The sequence below is a fragment of the Gobius niger genome, assembly GCF_951799975.1.
Source record: "Gobius niger genome assembly, chromosome: 18".
Lineage (NCBI taxonomy): Eukaryota > Metazoa > Chordata > Actinopteri > Gobiiformes > Gobiidae > Gobius > Gobius niger.
The window spans coordinates 28,489,842-28,516,342 of NC_136869.1; the positions used below are offsets into that span (position 1 = coordinate 28,489,842).

At 45.4% G+C, this 26,501-nt stretch overlaps 1 protein-coding gene across 1 annotated transcript; it reads left to right on the forward strand.

The window, feature by feature from the left end:
• Nucleotides 1-204: 204 nt before the first annotated feature.
• LOC306977834 (CBY1-interacting BAR domain-containing protein 2-like) lies at nucleotides 205-26,030 on the forward strand. Its single transcript, XM_079576274.1, has 9 exons — nucleotides 205-394; nucleotides 1,177-1,411; nucleotides 1,515-1,583; nucleotides 6,294-6,395; nucleotides 9,788-9,829; nucleotides 9,891-9,995; nucleotides 17,824-17,937; nucleotides 23,081-23,251; nucleotides 25,794-26,030. The coding sequence occupies exons 1-9, from the start codon at nucleotides 234-236 to the stop codon at nucleotides 25,950-25,952; spliced, it is 1,158 nt and encodes a 385-aa protein (XP_079432400.1). The 5' UTR covers nucleotides 205-233; the 3' UTR covers nucleotides 25,953-26,030.
• The last annotated feature ends 471 nt before the right edge of the window (nucleotides 26,031-26,501 follow it).

Here is a 26,501-nt window from a genome sequence, read left to right on the forward strand (position 1 = left end):
AAAATATAGATTTGGGGCATTACGTTTGCTGCCTGAAACACTGGGCCTATTTCTGGTACAGCTAGAAAAGCACTTCCATCCAAGCTCACTTTTTATTTATTTTTTTGCTTTAGAAGAGCTGTGTATCTGTGGTCATAAATCCTTCTGACATTCACATTTGGACAATTGCATTCAGGTGACATTTCTCCCAGACACACACACACACACAGCACTGGTGGAGTTGTGTTGCCCCCATGTGGCCATCTGCCCGCTCTGCGCCTGCTCTGGGGAGGATCTGTTGTCCCAGTCTCCATGGAAACGGCCCCGCGTTGTCCTGGTGTTACCTGGCGAAGGTGAGGAGCACAAACACCCGGCGCAGAGGAAGGACAGCAGCCATGACAGGGCTCTTCTCCAGGTAAATACGACAAGCAAAGATCTTTAATACAACTCTAGATCGGACGTAGTAGCCATAGTAGTGCGATGGAACAAATGGCAATTCTGGTGGCCATCTTGTGACTGGGTCTTTCTAACCCAGCGCAATGTAATCAAATGGAAACTCCACTTATTTCCTTGATACTGATCTGATCTGTTTTGAGTTATTTCATGACTCTTCGATCATTGTGACTAACCTCATGTCAGATCTGGCAAGAAAATGACAGTGGCAATGTTATCCCAGTTTTATAGGAGGCACAGACTTTTTTTTTTCCTCTGTCAAAGACACATTTCCATAAAAACCCAAGGCACATATAAAATCCACATAATAATGAATAACAGGACAATTATTTACTAGAAACGATCTCCCATTCTGCTATTGGATCAATGAAAATGTTGCTCCTGTTTTTGCATTGGTGGCATAGGGGTTAGCCTCGCCATGTTTGCCACGTCAACGAGTGTCATGTCTGATCAGGAGTTTATGAAATATCTTTGACTAGAGGACTGCTATGATAATCTTTTGTCCCTTTGACTTCTTCAGTATGGTTACACGTAGGCTCCACTTGAAGGACTGGTCGGTTTAGTTGGCTATAGAATCTTTAAAAGTACTTCACTTTTATAATATCAGAATCTTTAAGTAGACATAAAAAGTATAAGTGACAAACTACCCAGATCAAATCAAGTTGTTTCGTACAATCCCTTCATTCAACTATTGTTAATACATTTTTTTAAATTTCACCCTCTTACCCTCCCCGTCCCGCGTAGGGATGTGCAGGTGCGCAGCATGGAGCAGACCGTGTCCCAGGCGGAGAAGCACCTGGGCCTGCTGTGCTCGGTGCTGGCTGGGTACACGCGGAAGACGGCCGGGCTGAGGGACAAGGGCGACCAGCTGGTGGGTCAACTCTACGAGCTGGCCCAATCTGAGGACCCTGAGCTCCAACTGGGGCTCAAGAACATGGCGGAGGACCTGGCTATGGTGCAGGACTACAGACAGGCGCAGGTCACATGCAACTACTACTACTATGACTATGACTACTGCTACTACTACGACTGTATGTTTGTGAACTGTGTGGGTAGTGGACTGACCGTGGAAGTGTGTGCAGGTGGACAGGATGGAGAGCAGAGTGGTGGCCCCTCTCAAAGCCTACGGAGACATCATCAAGAACAAGAGAGTAAGTGCTTTGAGTGGGCGTGGCCAGGTGGGGTCTGAGCAGGTCTCCTCTGGGGGCTACAATCTTTTCCTACCAGATAAATAGCGTTCCACAGTGAGTAAATCTTTAACTCTTTGAGCTTAACCAAGTCCAGTTTCTCCAGTTCAGCATTACCCAAATCTAAAAGCTTCCGGACGAGAGTCTTGAAACCAGTGTGAAACTATTTAGAAGCTAAGACCTACAAACCTTTTTCGCTTTTTTGGGTTACATTTTCATTGCTTTTAAGAGGCTTTTAAGCGGTTTTGTCACATTTTTGTGTAAGCCACATGACATACTGTAACTGGGAAGCTTTTTTTGTTGCTCTTTTGCAGCTTTTTGCCACATTTTGTCACATTTCCGTTGATGTTTTTAAATTTGAGTGATAGCAAATTGGAGAAAAAGTGCTCGTACATGTACCTTGTATATTTTTCTGGCATTTCCTTTAGAAATACGAGGATTTTTACATAATTTACTGTTTGTTTACTCCTCATTAATGTCACAACTGAAACATAAATCAGACTTCTATAATAACAATAATGAATTTTATTTGTAATGCACTTTACATTTGACACCAAATCTCAGAGTGCTACAGTGGACAGCATAGTTAAAAACAAAACAGTATAGAATATAACACAACATGTATTAAAAGACAGGACTAAAAAACAAACAAGCATTAGCTGTTAAAATAAGCTTCTGTAAAAAGGTGGGTTTTAAGTCCTTTTTTAAATGCGTCCACCGTCTGTGGGGCCCTGAGGTGATCTGGGAGGGCGTTCCAGCAGCAGGGAGCAGCTCTTTTGCCCATAGTTTTGAGCCGTGTCCTGGGCATGACCAGACGGTGCTGCTGGCCTGACGGTAAAGGTGAGGTGAGGTAAGTGGGGGCCACACTGTGCAGACAGTTATGGGTGTGCAAGAGGACCTTGTATTGTATGCGGGACTGAATGGGGAGCCAGTGCAGTGTACGGAGCATGGGGGTGATGTGCTCGTGTTTTCTCACCCTCATCAGGATCCTGGCAGCGCTGTTTTGAACATACTGGAGCTTTTGGAGGCTCCTGCCAGGGATCCCGATGAGGAGTGCGTTACAGTAGTCCAGCCTAGAAGAGACAAAAGCATAAATGAGCTTTGCTGCAGCAGGAAGGGAGAGGGAGGGGCACACTTTGGAAATATTACGGAGGTGAAAGAATGCAGTTTTGATAAGATAAGATAAGAGATAAGATAAGATAAACCTTTATTGATCTCACAAAGGAGAAATTCACTTGTTACAGTCGGCGTTACTTCACAGTCTTATTGTACAGTCTGACAGCAGTGGGGATGAAGGCTTTGCGGTAGCGCTCCGTCCTGCACTGAGGGTGTCTCAGTCTGCCACTGAGAGAGATGGAGGTGACATGATTGTCAAAGGAAAGGTTGGGGTCAAACTTAACCCCTAGGTTAGTGACACAGGGAGAGAGGGGAATGGTGTGTCCAAAGAATGAAACAGTGGTAATTGGAGAGGAGCAGAGTTGATGAGAGGTTCCAGTTTGAATGGCTTCTGTTTTAGAGCCATTTAGCTGCGGGAAGTTTTGACTCATCCACGCCTCTATCTCCTCCAGGCAGGGCAGCCGTGGCAGAGGGGGAGCTAGAGGGAGCGACTCGGAGGTAGAGTTGTGTGTCGTCAGCATAGCAGTGGAAATTAATTCCAAGCTTGCTGACGACACGACCCAGGGGAAGCATGTAAATGGTGAAGAGGGTTGGACCGAGTACGGACCCCACAGGTGACAGTGTGGGGTCTGGATTTTGCGTCCCCCAGAGCTACATACTCGGTTCTGTCAGTGAGGTAGGAGTGAAACCATTGAAGGGCGGTACCAGAAAGACCAGTGTAGTGTTGGAGTCGGTGCAGGAGGATGTGGTGGACTACAGTGTCATACGCAGCAAAGAGGTCGAGAAGAATGAGGAGGGATGTGGAACCGGAGTCAGAAGCCATCAGCAGGTCGCTGGTGACTCTGATGAGAGCTGTTTCTGTGGGAGGGACGGAAACCAGATTGAAATTTCTCATATAGCCTGTTAGTTTTCAGATGATTATGGAGCTGGGTGGAAATGACTTTTTCGAGGAGTTTGGAAATGAATGGGAGATTTGAAATTGGTCTGTAATTTGACAGGGGTATAGGGTCCAAGGTGGGTTTTTCTGAGGAGGGGTTTGATGAGAGCAGTTTTGAGTGAGGTAGGAACATGGCCGGTTTCTAGGGACAGGGTTATTATTTTGGTTATCAGGGGACTGATGGAGTTGTTGTGAGTTTTAAGCAGAGGAGATGGGAAGGGGTCAAGGCGGCAAGTGGATGGTTTGGATTTCTGGATGATGTTCTCGACCTCCTGCTGCGTTGTGAGGTAGAATTGTGATAGAGTTTGTGCGATGGGTGTTTCGGGCAGGTCTAGTGAGGTGCTATTGAGAAGTGGGAATGAGAACGGATGTTGTTAATTTTTTAAGTGAAAAAATCAAGAAACCGGTTGCAATTTGTATCTGTGTGACTGTTAGTGGTGGGCCGTTATCGGCGTTAATGTGCTGTGTTAACGCGAGACTCTTATCGCGCGATAAAAAAAATATCGCCGTTAATCTATTCTCAAAGCTGGGTTGGGAGCTGGGCTTATACTCTGCAAGCTATGATGACTTTCACCGTGATATTTTATTCAGGCCTTAAAGTATTCCGGCCTGAGGCCTCTGGCGCAAGCAAAGTGTATCAGACTGCAAATTATTTGTCCGTTTAGTGCGCATTTGTGAAAAACTTGCGTTTCCCGCACTTCTTACGGTCCATGAATGCATCTCACACGCAGCCTCGCTGTTACGTGATTCCTCTGAAACCAAAACAACTGCCACGCGGATGCTGGAGCTACTTTTGTTATGGATTAAGTTTTGCCAAATGGACGCTATTATCAGACGAGTGAGAATCGGATAAAGAGTTGAAGAGCAGCAGGTTCTACGTCTGATCCACAGTGAGTTTATTTACTTATTCTGTGAGAACAGTCGGGCTAACGGGGTCGCATCACCCGCGCTAAAATAATAAATAAGCACTAAAAGCCCCGCACGAGAGCGCGGTGTCGGACCTGCCCCGCTCCGCACCTCCTTCTGCAGCCGCGCGCGCGGTGAGACAGGTGCGCGGTGAGACAGGTGCGCGGTGAGACAGGTGCGCGGTGAGACAGGTGCGCGCGGTGAGACAGGTGTGCACGGTGAGACAGGTGTGCGCGGGAACGACACGCTGCGTAACCCCCCCCGAGCTGCTGCCGCTGACCCGCTGTTAAAAGCGAAACGTAACGCCTTCATACTGAACAGAGCCTCGCACTGTCACAAATACCCGATTCGAGTGGAGTCTATGTTCCGCAAACGCGCACACAGTGGCGTGAACGCGCACACGTGTCAGTGCGGCCGGTGTTGACCCGCTGGACACAAGCTGAAAGTGGCTCCAGGTCATTATTTTCCCAATAGCTCCAGCCAAATCTAACCAACATTTTGATTAACAAACATGTATGACACTTAATCCTTTACTTACTAGATTATTTTCAAAAATATTGAACTTTACATTTTGGTCTATACTTGTATTTTACCTCCCATATATTAAGTGTTTGCACAAATTGGGAATACATTAGGTCCAAGTGCAGAGTAAATGTGTAATAAAAAAGTTTAATAAAAAATATTGGCCTAGGCTACATTGCCTATATACATTAGCCTCTATCTAACGTTTTTCTTTTTTCTTTTAAAGCACCGATAAGAGTACCATTAAAGTCCCGGATCTTTTTTCTGTAGCAGGTCAGTGTGCAGAAGAGGAGATTTAGTTTGTCACCAGAAAATTGATTGACACAAAGCTACTGACTGTAAACAGTTCATCAGGACCTCTAATGTCGGCCTACAGTTCAAAATTAATGTTTAACTGAATAAACAGTTAGTAAACACAAGTGCATCTTCTTGAACATGAATTATTTTCATCACCAATTATCACAGTAGAACGTTCTCAAGCAGTTTGTGATGCATTTTGGAAACAGGAGATGAGCCCCTGGTCTAACGCACCACCTGACTTGAGAAACTCGTTCTCAAAGACTTACTTTTTGTCATTATTTGGGTAGCACACATATTCTGAATGGCTTCGGCAGAATTCAAGCGAGACATTTTAATCTAGATTAATCTATATTAATTTCAGAATTAATCTAGATTAATCTAGATTTTAAAAAAAATCTATGCCCACCTCTAGTGACTGTAGAATGATGAGATCTGTGGTTTGAGGATGTGATTTACTGTGGAGAACTGTTTTTTGGAGTTGTTGGGTTGTTGTTTATGAGTGTTGAGTAGTGTTCTGACCTAGCCTTGGAGAGTGCTTTGACATAAGCCCTACGATATTAGGCCAATTTATGCACCGTCAGGCCAGATGTTTTGCAGGCACGCTCCAGGACACGGCCAGTCCTCTTCATCCCTCTCAGCTCGTTTGTAAACCAGGGGGCAGGCGGGTAAATGTGACTGTCCGGGTTTTTATTGGAGCAAGACAGTCTAGAATAGAGGTGAGGCTGGTGTTGTCGTCAGCTTCCTCAGAGCTCACTGTAGTAGCATTTTCCTCAGGTACTTTTTAACTTTTACTTGGGTCATTATTTTGGTCACTACTTTTTATTTCTTCTATATTAAAATGATTTCAAGTAAAGTTATCTTGAGTAAATATTTGACCCCCCTCTGGCTCTCAGGCTGAGCTGAAGAAGTTTGGTGCGGACCGCAGTAGAGAGATGAAGGAGATCCAAAAACTGGAGAAGATCCGTCTGAAGAACCCAGCTGACCGACAGAGCATTGTATCCTTCAAGGACTGTGAGTCCCCTCTCCGTCCAGTAGGGGCGCTGTGGGTGGGAGGAATGATACAAATCATCTTTCTCTGTGTTCAGAGGGCGTGGCCCCTCCAGCCACTATTGTACGGCAAAATCAGAGAGTGTATGAGGTGTGAGGGAAAATCAGCACAAATCAATCTGTGCGCTTAAACCCTACACCAGGTCAGGAGGTGTTGTACAGATACAGTTGTGCTTGGAAGTTTACAGAATTATTATTATTATTATTTTAGAGAATCTGAATGATGATGAAGTTCACTCACAGTTAGTGGTTGTAAGAAGCCATTTGACTGAGTTTAAACTGAGTTTACTCTTTTTAAATCATAATGAAAAAAGAAAGTACCAAAATGACCCTGATCAAACGTTTACACACCCTAGTGATCTTGGTCTGATACACACAAGTTGACATAACAGGTTTGAATGACTACTAAAGGTAAGCCTCCTCACCTGTGACCTGTGTTTGTAATTATTGTGTGTATAAAATATGAAGTGAGTTTTTGGGCCTGACAGACCCTTCATCTGTCTGCCAGTGTGCACTGACATTTCTGGTTTCTGAGTCACGAGGAAAGCAAAATAATTGTCAGAGGATCTATAAAGAAAAGGTGGTTATTAAAAAAAGATATCCAAGGCACTGAGAGTATAAATCAGCAGTGTTTTAAAAAGTGGAAAAGGCGGGATTCTGTTGAAAGCAAACCACGCCCAGGTCATGGGTGAAATACAGGATCCTCGAGAAGAAAAAGAGGTGTAGCTGTTTCAAGATGCAACATGGGCTGTATGACCAAGTCGCCGGAAGAAAGACATTATTTTGCAAATGTCACTAAGTATCCACCTACAATATGCCAAACAGCACAGAGACAAGGCTCTACATTTCTGAAACAATGTCATTTGGAAAGATAAAACCGAAATGGGACTTTTTGGCCTTAAAGAGGGGGTATTATGCTTTTTTCAGCCACATAGCACCAGTCTATAGCACACTACAATGATGACCAAACCTTCTGTTGGTCTGTAAATGCAGTAAATTAAAATAACTGCCTTGTATAAAATTGCTCTTTCAAAATCGCCGTAGCAAATGGCTTGAAATAGGCCCCTGTCTCTTTAAGAACCTCTGACCCTTTCCGACACGCCCCCTCCACACGCTGTCTGTGGCATCACAACACTCCGCTCGTTGTCTCAACAGTATTGAAACTACGATCGGTGCATTTTAATTTTTATTGTTGGAAAGGAGCTACTGTTTATCACTTTGTGAACAATGGCCACACAGGATATTATTTGGAGGCGAACCTTCCACACCGGACGCTTGGACGGGGCTCTTGCCTGAAAAATAACTGCTGTTTGGAGGCTCTCTCTTTGCTACTGCCATGCCCTATGGATCTCTAACTATACCCCCATGGACGACACCAGGATCTGCAGGAGCCCATACCATTCAAAAGACGGACATTCTCTGTGCAGGTGGACAATGGTTTTTCGAGGTTACCCGTTAGCTTGTTATAATTGACTACAGCTCATTGTTGATGAAAAGTCTGCAATAAACCACAAATGTGTAAAGCCAGGCTCATTGTGTGATCATCGTAAAGGCTGCTTCAGTGAAGATGGCCGCGACACAACCATCTTTCACCAAAGAAAAAAAAAAAGAGTGGTGCGCACTGAATGGGTGCTGCTGCCGGATGATCTCTCATCGAACGCAATTTCTGCATCTGTGAGATCAATACAGTACCATCTTATCTTATCTTATCTTATCTTATCTTATCTTATCTTATCTTATCTTATCTTATCTTATCTTATCTTATCTTATCTTATCTTATCTTATCTTATCTTATCTTATCTTATCTTAAGTAGTTGCCTGCTTTGTTGACGTTATTTGTGCATAATATGCTGCCTGTTTTCAATGAATGTTGTGAAGGTTGTTAGCTTGTCGCTAATAGTGCCTTAGCTCCGGGAGAAAACCACTCGGCTACGACCCATTGTAGATGAAATATGAGCAATAAACTGCAAAATCAACAAGCCCGGCTCCGTGTGTGATCATTGTTAAACGGTTCTTTATGTGTGTGGTGGTTTTATTGACTTTATTTGTGCATATTTCTCGTTTTCACGTGATGACTCGAGGTTTAGCTTAGCATTAGCTTTCTCCGGAGGCTCTGTGCATCATCAAGGCCAGTCACCAGTCACTGAAATAAGCTTTCTTGTCACCGGTTTTAATCCTGGGTGTTTCGGTAACAGAAACACTGATGTGTGTCTTTGTAAAAGTCTCCAGGCAGTCGAGGCGTTCCCAGAAGGAATCAGGCGTTTTATCCCTAAAATGGCTGCCACCAGAGTTTTTACAGATCACTCGAAAATACGTGAATGTGCCAAGGCAACACTTCAGGCATGTTTTTAATGAGGGAATGACTTAATAACATGATGTAAAGCTTGAAAAAGTCGATTTTGCATAATACCCCCCCTTTAACCATAAACATTACATTTGGAGGATCAACAAAGCCTGTGATGAACGGTGAACATTCCTCCAGTGAAACACAGAGCTGGATCACTGATGGTTTAGGGATGTGTGAGCTTCAGGGAACTGGTCCAAACTGACTTCAGTCAATGCAGCCTGTTATTAAAGAATACTGGAGGAAAAGTGTCATCAGCCTGGAAGCTGCACATGAGACGCACTTGGACGTTCCAACATGACAACGATCCAAAGCACAAGGCCATGTGGACCTGTCATTGGCTACAGCAGAATACAGTGAAGGTTCTGGAATGTCCATCTCAGTCTCCAGACCTCAATATCATTGAGCCACTCTGGGGACATCTCAAATGTGCAGTTCATGCAAGACAGCCCAGAAATGTACAGAAACTGGAGGCTTTTTACCAAAAAGAACAGACAGTTTTATCATCCGAGGAAATAAAGAGGTGCCCTAAATGTCCATCCATCTGTCTGTCCGTCCGTCCGTCCATCCATCCATCCATTTTCTTCCACTTTTCCGTTGCCGAGTCGTGGGGCAGCTGTTGGAGCTGCCCCAATCACATTGCACCAGCCCCCTATGGCTCCTCCTGCAGGTGGTGGGTCCACAGAAGGACGGCCTCATGTTTCTAACCGGGCCTGTTGGTCTCTCATAAGGGGCTTCTGAACCGCTCTTTGTCTGACCCGTCACTTAGGACCTGTTTGCCATAGGAGACCCTACCAGGGCCACGGAGCCCCCAACAACAGAGCCCCCGGGATCATTTGGGCGCTCAAACCCCTCCACCACGTTAAGGTGGTGGTTCCAGGAGGGGACCTAAATGTCAATGGAGAAAATTTGCTAAAAATCTCAACATTAAAGATCATGTATATGTGTTGTTGTGGCCCTAATATGCCACTGCGTTTCCTTGACCAAAGCTGTTAGTCTCAGGTAAGGTGCATTGGCTGTAATGCTGCAGTCGTACAGTAGGGGGACTGACTGTGAGTCCAGTGTGTGTGTGTGTGTGTGTGTGTATGTGTGTGTGCAGGCAGAGGTGAGTGCGCAGAAGGCCTCAAACAACGCCCAGCGCAGTAGCAGACTCATGGAGGAGACCATCATGGACTTCCAGAAGAATAGGCAGGAGGACATCAAGGTAACACACACCCACACCCCATATTTAGTCCTTTAGTACTCAACATTTATTTAAGGGCGAGTCATTTTTTTTATGATACTGTATTGTGCTTCTAAGAGTGATTTCTGTTGATTCCCTTCCCCACTTTTGACTTCTACTTGTCTTTTCGTTTTTGTTTCTTTTTTTGTTTAGTTTATTAGTTTTTTGGTGTCATGCACCATTAGTCCAGCACACATGGACTTATCAGACACAAAAAAAAAAACAGTATCAGAAATCTAAATAACAAATAAGAAAAGCGCTTCACAACAGACTGACACAATTAAAATGGCTTCTACTTGAACAAACACTTGGGCCTGTCCTTATCCAACTATTCACTATTAGATGGAATGTACAGCTACATCAGATAAGTCATGATGTGTTTGCGATATTTTGATGAACCTATTCCATAAATGCACCACATCACAAACATGTCTCACTTTACATGGTTCCAAACCCATGTCTCTGTACAGAGCCAGCTTAATAACATGCGTGTGCACTTAGGAAATACCTTACAGCTCTGCACTGAACCTTTTCACAGTGGTTTGTTTACGATAACCCCAGAACTCTGCACCACAGTCCAACACGGGTCAAACAAAAGACCCGTTCAGTGTTGGTCTTAGAGCAGGGGTGGGCCCGTGGGCCAAATGCAGCCCGGCAAAATAAGAGGGAAATCACCAATGCCTTCATTGGCATACAGAGATAATGCATAACTGCTGCAGTTTGCTTTTTTTTCATGTGTTAAGGCGATTGCACTCACAACCCACTTCGCAACTGGTCGAGTCCTTGTGGCACGTTCAGAAATCCAATCAGAAAGTTTACCCACACCTGTCTTACAGCAAGATCCTGATGCGCCTTGACTTTGTTTATAACAGCGCCGGTACCTAACTGACCTGCCTGTAACTCTGACAGCGATTTAATCACTTCATGGGTGTGTTCATGTACAGTATAATGTTGGGTCTGTCGTGAATGAGTCGGTACAAAGAGCCGGCTCTTTTAAGTGAACCATGAGAGCCGAGTCTCACCCAGTGGCGGTTTTTGATATGGGCGACATGGGTGGTCGCCCAAAGCGCCGTTGTCCGAGCGGCGGCTTTACTTCCAGCAGAATCACTGTGCGCCGCTGCTGCCTCTTTAAAACACAACAATTATAAAGCTGCAAAGCGGAGCCGCTGCAGATCCACAACAGCAGATACACGTCCTCTCGTTACTAAAGGCTCCATGTCTGCAAAATTATGCTACATGCGGCGAGTTGGCTACACATGCGCCAATACACATGGCACCAAATAACCATAACAACGGCCATATCATGTTCTGCTACACATGCTTCTGCTCATGCCCGCGTGGATATCAGCGCAGAAACAAGAGGAGCTGAGGCGCTCCCTCATAACAGCCTGTTCGCCTGTTCAGTGCCTTTGGTCTGGTATAGACTTGGAGAACAGCACTATGAGCACAGCCTGCTGTGATCCAGCCTTTTGAGCCTTTTATTCAATTAAATCTGTATCTCCTGCTTCTCTGAAATAGTTGAGCATAAAATCCTATTGATTCAAACATCATTTTTGCAACAGCATTTAAAAAAAGGAAATTTGGTCAGAATTTAATTTACACTATCAAAGTGCAAAATATATTTAAATATTAAAAGTACATGCATATGGCTATCACATTATGCCAGAGATTTGATCTGTTAAAGGCCCTATACCTGTTTGTTTGTAGTTTTTTTTGTCAAACAATGAACCTTTCCTAACTTTCCTGACACTTAGTTAGTGTCACAATTTTTTTTTACAGGGATGAGGTTATTAGTGCATTTCACAAAAGGATCACCTTTCAGGGTCACTTTCACTGCAATGGTAGAAAACTCACTTGCAAGGTTGAAAAAATGATATAAATGCTTTATAACTAGCTGCACAGTGGTGTTTTTTCCCCCCACAAATGCATACGTTTGCAATATACTAAAGGACAAATTTGGGTCCATTATTAGAAAAAATATCCAGTATATAGTGCCTTTAAGTAGGCTTCGAAATTTGACAATTGAAAAGGAGGGGAGTCAGATTAACTCTCATCAAAATTGTTGGCCAGAACCGCCACTGGTCTGTTTTTTAAAATGTATTATATAAATAAACTCTTCCCCACCCTCCGCAGGCGGTCTCTTTTTCCTCCAAGCTCGGGTCCTCTACCAGAGGCCTGGGAGCTTGAGGGTTCTACACAGTATCTTTGCAGTTCCTAGAACTGCACTTTTCTGGACAGAGATGTCTGATGTATTTCCTGGGAACTGCTGGAGCCACTCCTCCAGTTTGGGGGTCTCTGCCCCGAGTGCCCCAACAACCACGGGCACCACAGATGTCTTCACCCTCCGGGTTTTCTCCAGCTCTTCTCTGAGCCCCTGGTATTTCTCTAGTTTCTCGTGTTCCTTTGTCCTGATGTTGAAATCGCTTGGTATTGCTATGTCGACCACAACGGCTTTCCTCTGCTCTTTGTCCACCACCACAATGTCCGGTTGGTTCGCCATTACCATTCTGTCCGTCTGTATCTGGAAGTCCCACAGGATCTTGGCTCGGTCATTCTCCACCACCTTTGGAGGTGTTTCCCACTTTGACCTTGGGGTTTCCAGCCCATACTCTGCACAGATGTTCCTGTACACTATACCAGCCACTTGGTTATGGCGCTCCATGTAAGCTTTCCCTGCAGCATCTTACACCCTGCAGTTATGTGCTGGATTGTCTCATTGGCTTCTTTGCACAGTCTACACCTGGGGTCTGGTGCTCAATGCCTGCTCCTGTGCAGCCATGATGAGCCTCTGTGCTGTCCTTTAGTCCGGCTCTGTCTAGCTATTGGTAGGATTTCTGTATATCAGCCACTTCAGTTATGTTTCGGTGGTACATGCCGTGTAGGGGCTTGCCATGCCGGGACCTCCAGCACCTCATCTTCTGTTCCCCATTGTCTGAGACATTCACTGAGCACGTCATCTGTTGGAGCCTTGTCCTTGATGTACTTATGGATCTTGCATATTTCATCCTGGATAGTGGCTCTCACACTCACTAGTCCTCGGCCTCGGCCTACAGTCTCAAAGTGCTGGATTTGGATTGGAACCTTCCGTGCATGGTTAGGAGCTTTCGCGTCTTAACATCTGTGGTCTGTATCTCATTCTTTGGCCAGCTTATTATTCCTGCAGGGTATCTGATTACTGGCAGGGCGTAGCTGTTTATTGCCCGGGACTTGTTCTTGCCATTGAGCTGCTTCTTAGGACTTGCCTTACTCGTTGCAGGTATTTGGCCGTAGCCGCTTTCCCTGTCACCTCTTCGAGGTTGCCATTTGCTTGTGGGATTCCGAGGTACTTGTAACTGCCCTCAATGTCTGCTATTGTTCCTTCTGGGAGTGAGACCCCTTCTGTGTGGACTACCTTTCCTCTCTTAGTCACCATCCGACCACACTTCTCTAGTCCGAATGACATCCCAATGTCTGCACTGTATATCCGGGTGGTCTGGATCAGTGAGTCGATGTCTCGCTCATTCTTAGCGTACATCTTGATGTCATCCATGTAGAGAAGGTGACTGATGGTGGCCCCGTTCCTGAGTTGGTATCCATAGCCAGTCTTGTTGATTATTTGGCTGACGGGGTTCAGACTCATGCAGAACAGCAGTGGGGACAGGGCGTCTCCTTGGAATATGCCACATTTGATGGAGACTTGTGCAAGTGACTTGCCATTGGCTTCAAGGGTGGTTTTCCACAACCTCATCGAGTTTGCAATGACGGCTCTTAGAGTCCTGTTGATGTTGTATAGCTCCAGGCTTTCAATGATCCAAGTATGTGGCATTGAGTCGTAGGCTTTCTTGTAATCAATCCAGGCAGTGCTCAGGTTAGTGTGTCGGGTTCTGCAGTCTTGAGCGACTGTTCTGTCTACCAGGTGCTGGTATTTGGCACCTCTGGTATCTTTACCAAGAATCCATGTGCCCACTTATCTTAGCCGCTATGGTGCCGGACATGAGCTTCCACGTTGTGGAGAGGCAGGCGATAGTTGGATGGGACTGTACCCTTTGAGGGATCCTTCAGGATCAGGATTGTGCGCCCTGCGGTCAACCATTCAGGGTGATTCCCATCCCTCAGCAGCTGGTTCATTTGTGCTGCCAAGCGCTCATGGAGTGCCGAGAGTTTCTTAAGCCAGTAGGCGTGTATCGTGTCAGGGCCTGGTGCTGTCCAGTTTTTCATACCTGAAGCTCTTTCTTGGATGTCTGCCACTGTGATGGTAACTGGATTCTGTTCAGGGAGGTTGCTGTGGTCCTCTCTCAGAGCCACCAGCCACTGTGCATCACTGTTGTGTGCTGCCTCCTTCTCCCATATGCCTTTCCAGTACTGTTCAGTTTCCAGCCTTGGTGGGTCTGCTCTGTTATTGTTACCCTGTCACTGAGCGTGCACTTTCGCTGGTTGAGTTGGTGGCTGGCCAAGGCTTGGAGCCTTTGTTTGGCAGTTTCCAATGCTTCAGGTATGGGCATCTGGCGGTACCTTTTGGGTACTTGCTTTTCACTTCTCTTCGTGCTGCCATGATGTTATTCTCCAGCCTTCTTTTCCATGGTGGGTATTTCATCTCATGGTTGCTCTTACGATAGCCAAGCGTCTCTAGGATCACTGCTGCTGTGGAGTATATCAGCTCATTGGTTTCAGTGATGGTTGATGTAGGAATTGCTCTCAGAGCTGCATTCACATCTTCTAGGAGACTTTCTGACAGTACTTCTCTTAGCCTCTGTAATTGGCCTCGGGGTTTTTGCTATGATCTTATTTTTCAGGTCAGTCGCTGCCTCGTTCAGCGTGATGGCGCTAATTGGGGCTTCGTACCCAATCTCCATTGGGAGGGCTGGTGTTAACTCCCCTCTGACCTGGTGTCCTGGCTCCCCGTTGCCGGAGCATTGGTGTTGTACCTCATCAATCTCAAGTTGTGATAGCTGTTGCTGTTTGTGGATGTTGGATCACTGAGCTACTAGTTGTTTCGCCGTGAGTTTGGACTGTGGGTTTCGAAATAACCATTTCTCCCACATCCTCTGCATGTAGCCCCTCTGACTAGGGTTACTGGAGTAGTAGCATTCCATCAGAGCCCTGTTCTCGCATCTCGTCCATTTCCGCCTTGTTCCAGTAGCCCATTTTACATCGAGGTGCTCTGGTTCCCCAGCACCTGACGCAGACCTTGTTTGGCCGGGCGACGTCTGAGCCGGCATGTCATTCATATATATATGATCCATATACTTGGATCATTGAATGCCTGGAGCTATACAACATCAACAGGACTCTAAGAGCCTTCATTGCAAACTCGATGAAGTTGTGGAAAACCACCCTTGAAGCCAATGGTAAGCCACTTGCACAAGTCTCCATCAAATGTAGCATATTCCAAGGAGACGCCCTGTCCCCACTGCTGTTCTGCATAGGTCTGAACCCCCTCAGTCAAATAATCAACAAGACTGGCTATGGATACCGACTCAGGAATGGGTCAGTCACCTCCTCTACATGGATGACATCAAGCTGTATGCTAAGAATGAGCGAGACATCGACTCACTGATCCATACAACCCGGATATACAGTGCAGACATTGGGATGTCATTCGGACTAGAGAAGTGTGGTCGGATGGTGACTCAGAGAGGGAAGGTAGTCCACACAGAAGGGGTCTCACTCCCAGAAGGAACAATGGCAGACATTGAGGACAGTTACAAGTACCTCGGAATCCCACAAGCAAATGGCAACCTCGAAGAGGTGACAAGGAAAGTTGCTACGGCCAAATACCTCCAAAGAGTAAGGCAGGTCCTAAGAGGCCAGCTCAATGGCAAGAACAAGTCCCGGGCAATAAACAGCTACGCCCTGCCAGTAATCAGATACCCTGCAGGAATAATAAGCTGCCAAAGGATGAGATACAGACCACAGATGTTAAGACACGAAAGCTCCTAACTATTCACGGAGGGTTCCACCCCAAATCCAGCACTCTGAGACTGTACGCTAGCCGTAAGGAAGGAGGCCGAGGACTAGTGAGTGTGAGAGCCACTATCCAGGATGAAACATCCAAGATCCATAAGTAAATCAAGGACAAGGGTCCAACAGATGACGTGCTCAGTGTATGTCTCAGACAATGGGGAACAGAAGATGAGGTGCTGGAGGTTCCGTCATGGGAGGACAAGCCCCTACACGGCATGTACCACCGAAACATAACTGAAGTGGCGGATATACAGAAATCCTACCAATGGCTAGACAGAGCCGGGCTAGCACAGAGGCTCATCATGGCTGCACAGGAGCCTCGAGCACCAGAGCAATAGAGGCCCAGATCTATCACACCAGACAAACCCCAGGTGTAGACTGTGCAAAGAAGCCAATGAGACAATCCAGCACATAACTGCAGGGTGTAAGATGCTAGCAGGGAAAGCTTACATGGAACGCCATAACCAAGTGGCTGGTATAGTGTACAGGAACATCTGTGCAGAGTATGGGCTGGAAACCCCAAGGTCAAAGTGGGAAACACCTCCAAAGGTGGTGGAGAATGACCGAGCCAAGATCCTGTGGGACTTCCAAATACAGACGGACAGAATGGTAATGGCGAACCAACTGGACATAGTGGTGGTGGACAAAGAGCAGAGGAAAGCCGTTGTGGTCAACATAGCAATACCAAATGACTTCAACATCAAAAGGAACACGAGAAACTAGAGAAATACCAGAGGCTCAGAGAAGAGCTGGAGAAAATCTGGAGGGTGAGGGCATCAGTGGTGCCTGTGGTCGTTGGGGCACTCGGGGCAGTGACCCCCAAACTGGAGGAGTGGCTCCAGCAGATTCCAGGAAATACATCAGACATCTCGGTCCAGAAAAGTGCAGTTCTAGGAACAGCAAAGGTACTGTGCAGAACCCTCAAGCCCCCAGGCCTCTGGTAGAGGACCAGCTTGGATGAAAAAGAGAGATCGCCCGCGGAGGGTGAGGAAGAGTTTTTATATATGTATATATTCTAACTTTTCTACATAAATCAATGTATTGCAGTCTCTTTTCTTCAAAAGTTGTTAATAATAGGAGGGAATACTTGATACTTCTACATGCCTTTTTTGAGATTTTTACTTGGGCTTCACACGAGATCACCAAAACGTCACTGACAATAGTCTATAAAGTACTCCCTAGTAACTGACAATTTTCAAAAGTTCCATTTTAACCCTGATTTTCTTGATATAGCTCCATTTGAGGCTTGTTATGGTCCTTGTTATGGTCCTATTTTGTCTAAATTGAATGGAACATATTGTTGAAACAGTTGACTAAAATATCACAATGATATGGTCATCACTATGTTGAAGACAATTATCAAACAGTGCAGTTGCAGACCTGTGGAACAAGACAAAGAGTGAAAAGAACACATGTCACTGTTACGTTCCCTTTTAATCTGGGCCTGAAAATATATTCAACCTAGAATTCCCAAGCTGCACTTGAAGCAAAATTATTGAAATCAAGAGAATTGATTGAGTAGGCTACAAGTCTGGTATAAGAACAAATGCTGTTGTCACTGAATGTTTTTTTCCTACTGAAAAAGAGAAAAAGATACATGAATAAAATGCTTTGAACATTATGACATTGGTCCTAACTTATGGAAATTAAAGTCAAGTTAAATCAGTAATTTCATTTGAGTTTGTCACATTTGTAAGGTATTATTTTCAGTGTGACACTCTGTAATACATACTGAAGCTGAGGTCTGTCTGAGTGTAGTTATGAATAGTTATGTTGCAGGTTCCCCCAGACCCAAAGTAGCCCTGCATTAAATGTAGATAATGTCTGTGGAATCTCTCACATTTAGAGAAAACTTGCTATTCTGCAGCAAATCTTCACTGACTTTGTGACTGTGGAGATGCTGTTCCACGCGAAGGCTCTGGAGATCTACACTCACACCTTCCACAACCTGGAGGCCATGGACCTACACAGAGACCTGGAGGTACTTAAAGAACACCTAACATGCTTCAGTCTGGAGGTACTTACAGAACACCTAACATGCTCCAGTCTGGAAGTAAACAAAGAACAGCTAACATGCTTCAGTCTGGAAGTACTTACAGAACGCCTAACATGCTTCAGTCTGGAAGTACTTACAGAACGCCTAACATGCTTCAGTCTGGAGGTACTTACAGAACACCTAACATGTTTCAGTCTGGAAGTACAGAACACCTTACATGCTTCAGTCTGGAGGTACTTATAGAACACCTAACATGCTTCAGTCTTGAAGTACACATAGTGCACACAGTGCAAGAAGGAGCTACCACAGGTCCTTCCTCCCCACCACTGTTAGGCTGTACAATACTGTACAGTGACTCATGTGCAATAACTTGGAACTAACTGTAAACCTGCACTGCATTGACATTTTTTCTTTTTCTTTAATATATTTTATAACTATTGATCTTCTCACCCCCTTATTTTATTTATTAGGCCCGAGCAACGGACACGCAGTGTCCCGCGAGGGACTAATTAATATCGTTAACGGGGACGAAAACGCAAGAATTCACGTAGCAAACGTGAACCGATATGCAAGTAACAGGGGTCAAAACTTAGTGCTCCGCAAGCTCTAATTTTGGGTGGGGTTTGCGAAAGAAAATAATTAAAGTTGGCTCTGTGGCGCCCCCTCAAACAGGCAGTTTACATTGAGTCAATGGAAGACCGGTCGCAAAAAAAAATCATCGTACAAAAGTAACATTGGCAAGGGACATAGACCACGTCAGGACATGTCCAAACCTATATTATGACCCCGCCCTAAATGCTACAGGAAGTCGGCCATCTTGGCCCGAACCTGAAACCTTCAAAATCGTACCTCTTGAACTTCTGGCCCCTGATCCCCGAGTTTTCAATGGAAAGCCTCCAATTTTGGCCAACATGTCCCAAACCCATGTAGCTTTCAAAATCATAATAATTTGTCAATTTTCCATATTTCCCCTTGTATTCACAGTTTTAGACTCGTACGGACTTATACTAACCCTCTGTCACCGAAATAAGTTTTACTTTGGACATTTTTGGCTGCAAATTCAGCTTTTTCTGGACTGTCCAATCACAGGAAGTTGAGTTAGGCTGTTTCCTGTCCGCCTCTCTGTGTGTTCCTCGTACTATATGGGTCTCACCAAAATATTGCTTCACATATCGAGGGTGCACCCTCTCAACAAATCTTTGGGCAACCAGGGGAATTTACACTAATTACAAAATGATTCAATATATTATTGCCCAAACAGCAATCCCGTTTTTTGCAAATACACAACTGCGGTCTTTCACAAGATTAATCCAAAATCAGCTACATTCACAGTCTGTGTGGCATAATTGGTGGCACAATTGGTTGCTGGGTTTCCATCTGTAAGGTTGCTGGATTGATCCCAACCTTGACTCTTTTTTTTTCTTCTTTTTTTTCTTTTGGACTCTGCACTTACTGGGAAGAGAATCAATCACCGCCTATGGTTCCACCCTCATTAAAAACAGGGAAATAACCCCTCTCCTCCAGTGGGGTGCTGGGACCAAATTTCGGCCCGTGAATTTAGAGAATCCTCACCCTCATCAGGCCCATGTTTGTATGGACTTATAGCTCAGTGATAGCGTGGTCGTCTGAGGTAAAGGAGGTAGCTAGTCCACACACAGCCATGACACTTTTCTAACGCTTTCTCCTTTTACATGGGCCGCCACACACTTGTCCAAGTCTAAAACACATGAGAGATATTTCATATATTTTTTCCAGGTCGGCTTGCATTTGCTGTCCCTGTGTAGTGTAATAGCTAGAGTGTTGGTTTCCCAACCGTGAGACTGCTGGATCAATTCTGACCCTTGATTCTTTTTTTTTCCTTTTTTTTTGGCTCAGCACCTAATGGATATAACATGAATCAACGCCTATGTTCCCACCCTCTTGAAAAACGTGGAAAGAACGCTTCCAGAATATGCGGAACTAAAGACAAAGAAATTGTGGGATAGTAGGGAAACAATTGAGGCAACACTGGGGACAATGTCGAAAACAATCGAAAAAATGTATAGGGGGGACACATGACCTGAATTGACCACTCTCCTCCAGTGGTGTACTGGGAACAAATTTCTAACCGGTATTTTAAAAACAAGTAGCCCACATCAGGGTTACATTAATATGGCGTTATAGCTCAGTGATAGTGTGCTGGTCTTTGGTGCAGGAGGTTGCCAGTTCAAATATGGCTTTGACACTTTTCTAATGCTTTCTCTTTTCTTGCCGACGCAAGAGTGAGGCCAGGTTTGGGCGAGAGAGAGTGGGGGCGGTCGCAAGGGGCAGCGCGCCCGGGGCTCGCAAGGGTCAAGAGCGAGTGGGGGTGGTCGCAAGGGGGGGAGTGCGCCAGGGGCGAGAGCCTTTATCGCCGCGCACGGCTTCAATTTTAAGATTCAAGATTCAAAGATTTTATTTGTCGATTCATTTCACAATGAATGAAAAGGAAATGGAAGGGAGGTCCGCTTCCTGACAGCCTTGTGTATGAAACTGTTCTTCAGTCGACTGGAACTGACCCGTGGATTCCGCAGTCTACTCCCTGAAGGCATAACCTTGAAGAGACTGTGTGATGGGTGCATAATGTCCCTGGTGATTCTGAAGGCTTTGCGGGTGAGAAGGGTGGAGTACATCTCCTTAATAGAGGGGAGAGGGGCTCTGCAGATCCTCTCACGATGCGCTGGAGGCTCCTTCTTTAGGAGGCAGTGCTGGCGCCATGCCACACAGTGATGGAGCTGGTCAGGATGCTCTCTATAGTCCCTCTGTAGAAGAACCACACAGTGATGGAGCTGGTCAGGATGCTCTCTATAGTCCCTCTGTAAAAGAACCACACAGTGATGGAGCTGGTCAGGATGCTCTCTATCGTCCCTCTGTAGAAGTTGGACATAATGGAGGCTGGGACTCTGGCTCGTCTCAACTTGCGGAGAATGTGTTGACCAGTGATGTAGTGTGCATAGTCCGGGGTCTCATTTATAAAACTGTCCGTGAAACTCTGCCGTACGAGCAAAACCTAAACTTTCCGTACAGAGAAAAATAAATGGGATTTATGAAACCCTCCGTATGTGCAGCACCAAGTAATCTCCCCTTCACTGATTCCACCTGGAGCAGAAATGTGCGCACATGACCCCTCCTCAGGACACGCCCTATGCACGCCTCCATTACACCATATAAGGACATGCAAAGTAACTTATGAATGAGATTTACCTAAACATGAGGCCATAATGAGAGGGTTTTACCGAGACACTGGGGGCAGAGAGGGAGGGGCCTCACGCTGCAGCAGTGACAGCAGACGCCGGGTGGATCTTTACTGACGTGTTACTGCTTTTTCTCTGAAAGTATTTGCAGAGTGCAGTGTCATCAATAAAACTTTTGCAGGAGATCAAACTATGGTTTAAATGGTTCTGTTCGGATCCTTCCTGCTTCCCGCTCTGAGGAGGCGGCAGCGCGCTCCGGTGTCCGTGCATGAGCGTACACGTCTTTGACAAATATTGTCGTGATCTGTGACGCTCCAAGTAGAAGAACAAAATATTTAAACTCTTTACTCAAAGCCTATGGTTTAATTCTTATATTTTTATGAGCAATCAATTCTGGTGAATAAGGTGATGATTAAATAAAGAAGAAAGCTCAGTGGTTTAAAATGTGCACAAAATATCATTTCCTTCCTACTTTCCCACGTCTGTGCAGCGATTCTGAAAAGTGCGGACTGCGTACGACAGGTACAAACCTAGTGTGGTGGTGCGTAATGTTTCACGTTCAGTTTGATTTCTATAAATACCACCTTTGGCGCAGAACAGTTCATACAAAAAGTTTTGGCCTCCTTTTGTCCGTACGTGAGCTTTATAAATGAGACCCCAGGAGAGGTTCTCTGTGATGTGCACACCCTGGAACTTAGTGCTGGTTGAGTCATACTTTGGAGTGCAGTCATGGGTCAGCAGAGTGAACATGAGGGGGCTCAGCACACAGCCTTGGGGGTTCAGTGTGATGGTTCTGGAGGACTTGCCGCGGACACGTACGTCTTGTGGTTTCCCCATCAGAAAGTCCAGCAGCCTGTGGTCTCCCCGTCAGAAAGTCCAGCAGCCAGTTGCACAGTGGTCCCCAGGTGGAGTGCTGCTTGTCATTAAAGCACGAGGGTGGTGACTTCTTTGGAACCGGAATGATGGTCGTTGCTTTGAGGCATGTTGGGACCACAGCCTGCTGCAGAGATGTGTTAAAAATGTCTGTGAAGACTTCAGTGAGTTCATCAGCGCAACCTTTCAGCACACGGCCTGGTATGTTGTCTGGACCCGGTGCTTTGCGTACATGGATCCTGCACAGAGATCTTCTCACACTCTCTGGAGATAGCTTCAGCAGCTGGTCTTCTGGAAGGGGGGTTGACTTTTGCGCCGGGTTCTGTTGAGTGCCTCGTAGTGAGCAAAGAATTCATTCAGCACATTCAACAGAGAGGTGTGACTGTCACAGATTTGTGGGGGAGTCCCGTAGTCTATGATGGTCTTTATGCCCTCCCACAGACTCTGAGTGTCTCTGCTGTCTCTGAAGTGTTATCTTTTTGGAGTACTGCTTCTTGGCTTTTTTGATACCGCAGGACAGGTTGGCCTCAGCTGTCCGCAGTTCCTCCTTGTCACTCGATTTGAAGGCAGCATCCAGAGCTCCAGAGCCTGAGGACTTCACTTGTAATCCAAGATTTCTGGTTGGACCTGATAATGATGGTCTTAGAATCTGTAACATCCTCAGTGCACATGGTGATGTAGCAGTGACAGTCTCTGTTTACTCCTGGAGAACAGTGATATTGTTGTGAGTGGCAGAATCCTTGAAAATATTCCAATCCGTTGTGTGGAAGCAGTCCCTGAGTTTCTCTAAAGAGTCTTTACCCCACACTTGAATCTGTTTCCGAACTGGTTTAGTGTCTTTAACCAGTGGCCTGTATGGCAGTAACAGAATCTATCTCATCCTACAGTAGACATGACCATCAGCATCAAGTAAGTGAGCCACACTAACTATGTCATTCCAATGAAAAGAAACACATGTTTTTATAAGAGCCATTAAATTGCCAGATCTTTCATCATGATGGTTTACAGATGACATTGCACTGCCCTTTATCTCTCTGTTGCAGCTCTTCAGTGGGCGTGTGCGCTTGTCTGACTTCCTGTCCTCTCGTGTGGACAGTCCCGTGAGTGGACATACCGGGCCTCTCATGTCCCTGTACCACAGTCCCCTGCAGAGCCCGAGCATTCGAGAGCCCCTCAGAGAGAAGTTGGGCCCTGACACCAACCCCATACCCAGGGTAAGAGCACAAACACAGATTTGTATTTTATATGCTTTTCGAACATTCTACAACACAAACCAGATCTAAGAGGTGGACTGCAGACATGAATGCCATATGTACGTCATGTTTTACAAAAAATATAATATAGCCAATAGCATTGTTACGGCCACTGGATAATGAGACATTCTTTATTAGATTATTGTTTTTTTAGTTTGTTATGCAGTGAGCTAATATGGGTATAAAAGATGTAGGCTGATGCAAGGAAGCTTATATTGGGGGTGTGTGAAATTGACAATTGACTCTTGAAATACCGATCGATCAACATTTCTACTCTCATGTACGGTCATTTTGCGTGGGTTTCCACTGCCCAAAGTGAACCGCTCCGCCCCCAAAGGGAGGTCCAGAGCGCTCCAACCCCAGACCATTCCAGCCCTGGGGTTTGGAGTGGTTTGCTTGTTGTAGCAGTTTGTGGGGGTGGGGGTGAGGAGAGACGCGACACACAGCTACTTTATGATGTAGATGAGGGAGAATTGTTATGGTAAACATTGAGACTATATCAAATGAAAACCGGAGAGAAGTTGTCATGAATCTAGCGTGCAGGTTTATTTAACATGCATATGGGGGGACACACCAAGTACCTGGATACAAGATGCTCTGAAGAACAGTTCACAACTCACAGTATAAGATAAGATAAGATAAGATAAGATAAGATAAGATAAGATAAGATAAGATAAGATAAGATAAGATAAGATAAGATAAGATAAGATAAGATAAGATAAGATAAGATAAGATAAGATAAGATAAAGGAGAAATTCACTTGTTACAGTCGGCGTTCAAGAAGATCACTCAGAGTTAATAAAGTGCAGCTGATACAGAGATTATTGCACATGTTACTTTACAGTCTTATTGTACAGTCTGACAGCAGTGGGGATGAAGGCTTTGCGGTAGCGCTCCATCCTGCACTGAGGGTGTCTCAGTCTGCCACTGAGAGAGCTGCTCAGCTCTTCTACAGTCCCATGCAGTGGGTGGGAGGTGTTGTCCATGATGGAGGTGAGCTTGGCTATCACCCTCCTGTCCCTCACCTCCTCCACAGAGTCCAGGGGGCAGCCCAGGACAGAGCTGTTCCTCCTGACCAGCTTGTTCAGTCTGTTCTTGTCCCGCTCTGTGCTGCCCAACACAAAGACACACACAAAGACAGCACAATGATCATACGATTATGGAATGCCCCAATGGTGTAACAGGTCAGATTGACCTAAGACATTCAGAGACACTGACGAAATGTATAAGACAAACGTCGCTACAGCAAGGACACAAACACCATATCTTAAATTCTAGATTAGATGCCCTGACCTCGGTCAAGCGGACCCAATGATGTAATGGTCAAAGGAGTCTTACATTGTTGAGATACATAAGGTGCCATGGACAGGTAAACAATTGCCAATGGCCATGAGTGAGAGAGATAAGCTGGATGTGAGAGCACGAGTGAGTGAGGACAGAAATCCTCCGCCCGATCGCACCAACTCATACACAAAAATGCACATGAACTCTAGTAAATGAGGTAATGCTCACTGAATATAGGTCACTCTATGTAATGGTCAAATGTCCATAAAGCATATGTGACATGATGAGAGGAATAAACAATTAATGGTTCAAATTTCCATAACAGATTTCACTTACACTTACAGTACACATATATGTTGTCATTTTTAATCAAGTTTTGACCTGTTTGTGATCAGTGTCATATTCTGAGAGAACTTAATGTTGAGCTAAATGTTTAGCAAAACCAGTTTTTAAGCAGCTGTTTCTGGTTGGGGATTATGAGGAGATGCATCTCTTGTTTGGAAACATTTAGAAAGCTCAACCACCTGTATAATCCACTGCTTTGCCTTATGAGTTATTAAAATGTAGTACAGAGAGGCAAAAAGCATCAAGTAGTCCTCACTTTGCATTAACCACAGAGTGAAGGTAGCCCACAGCACCTCTTCTTGGCCAATTCCATAGTGCTCCAGGACGGTTTCTCCTAAAGGCACTTTAAGGGACTGGATTGAAGTTGTCATTTTTATACTCGCTACTGGCACCTCAGGTCTTACTGCAGTTTCTATATTAAACTGTTGCATGATGGTACTTCGGCCCGAAGTAACAACTTTTTGAGTTACAGTGCAGGATTGTCTCATTCTACACATTAGGACATTGCAGGAGAAAGTATGAGGTAGAAAATACATAATTTTAACATTTTTAAACTCCGTCTAGTCCCTTTAAATGCAACCCTGTGTGGGACGACCCCCCTAAAAACCAACTGGTCTCAAGTGTCTGTCCTGTTCCTGTCCAATTGCGACCTTAGAGAGCGGTGCTGGTGAAAGAGGAACTCGGAGTAGTTTGTCCATCTGTTCTAGGTGCCTTGTGGACCCCTCTCTGAGGAGGTACAGAGGCCTGGGAAAGTGTTGGGATCTGGAAGAGATCCCTGGAAGAGACGGAGAAAATGTCTGGAGTGAAGGATGAGAGAGTGTTGGTCTTGAGTCGTATGAGTTGAATTGAACATATTTCTGTTATTTTTGCCCAGCCCCGCAGCACCTTCCGCCGACAAAGGCACATGGAGGAGGAGCCCCAAAGAGAGGAGGAAGAGGAGGAGGAGGAAGAAGAAGAGGAGTCAGATACTGAGGCCCCACCCACTAGACAGTCCTACGCTGCCCAGTACACTCAGGGGCGCAGATGGAACTAAACCAGGCACAGATGTTCCTCCATGAGGCACAGGCTCCTCCCATGTGACGGGACATTAACACCGGGTCCTAAAGCAGTCGCCTGAAGAATGAATCCAAATCGTTGTATACAGTTGTGCTCAAAGGTTTACACACCGTGGCAGAATTTCATCATAGGCCATCATTGGCCTTGTTGAAAACAAAGAAGTGCATGTCTGATCTGCTGATCTGCTGATGCCACTGGCTCCAGCAGAATAAAGTGAAGGTCCCATTAGGGACCATCTCAGTCTCACAACCTCAATATCATTGACCCACTGTGGGGAGAGCTCAAACGTGCAGTTCATGCAAGACAGCCCAGGAACTTATAGGAGGCTTCACACAACTCACTATGAGTGAAAAAAAACAAACAGAAAATGTAAAATTCTGCCTGGGTATGTAAACTTTAAGCACAACTCCATCTGTCTGCGATGTTAGAGCTCTCCAGTCCTGCCTGATGGAGCCAAAATCCCATTCAAACTATCCAGACTTATTGTGGAAAAAAGCAAAAAGCAAAATGTAGTGTTGACCGCTAA

Coding starts and splice junctions, on each gene's coding strand:
- LOC306977834 (XM_079576274.1), top strand. CDS start 234: ATGTGGCCATCTGCCCGCTCTGCGCCTGCTCTGGGGAGGATCTGTTGT. Junction 6,396..9,787: donor CAGCTGACCGACAGAGCATT/GTATCCTTCAAG, acceptor CAAAGCTGTTAG/TCTCAGGTAAGGTGCATTGG. Junction 17,938..23,080: donor ACCTACACAGAGACCTGGAG/GTACTTAAAGAA, acceptor TCTCTGTTGCAG/CTCTTCAGTGGGCGTGTGCG.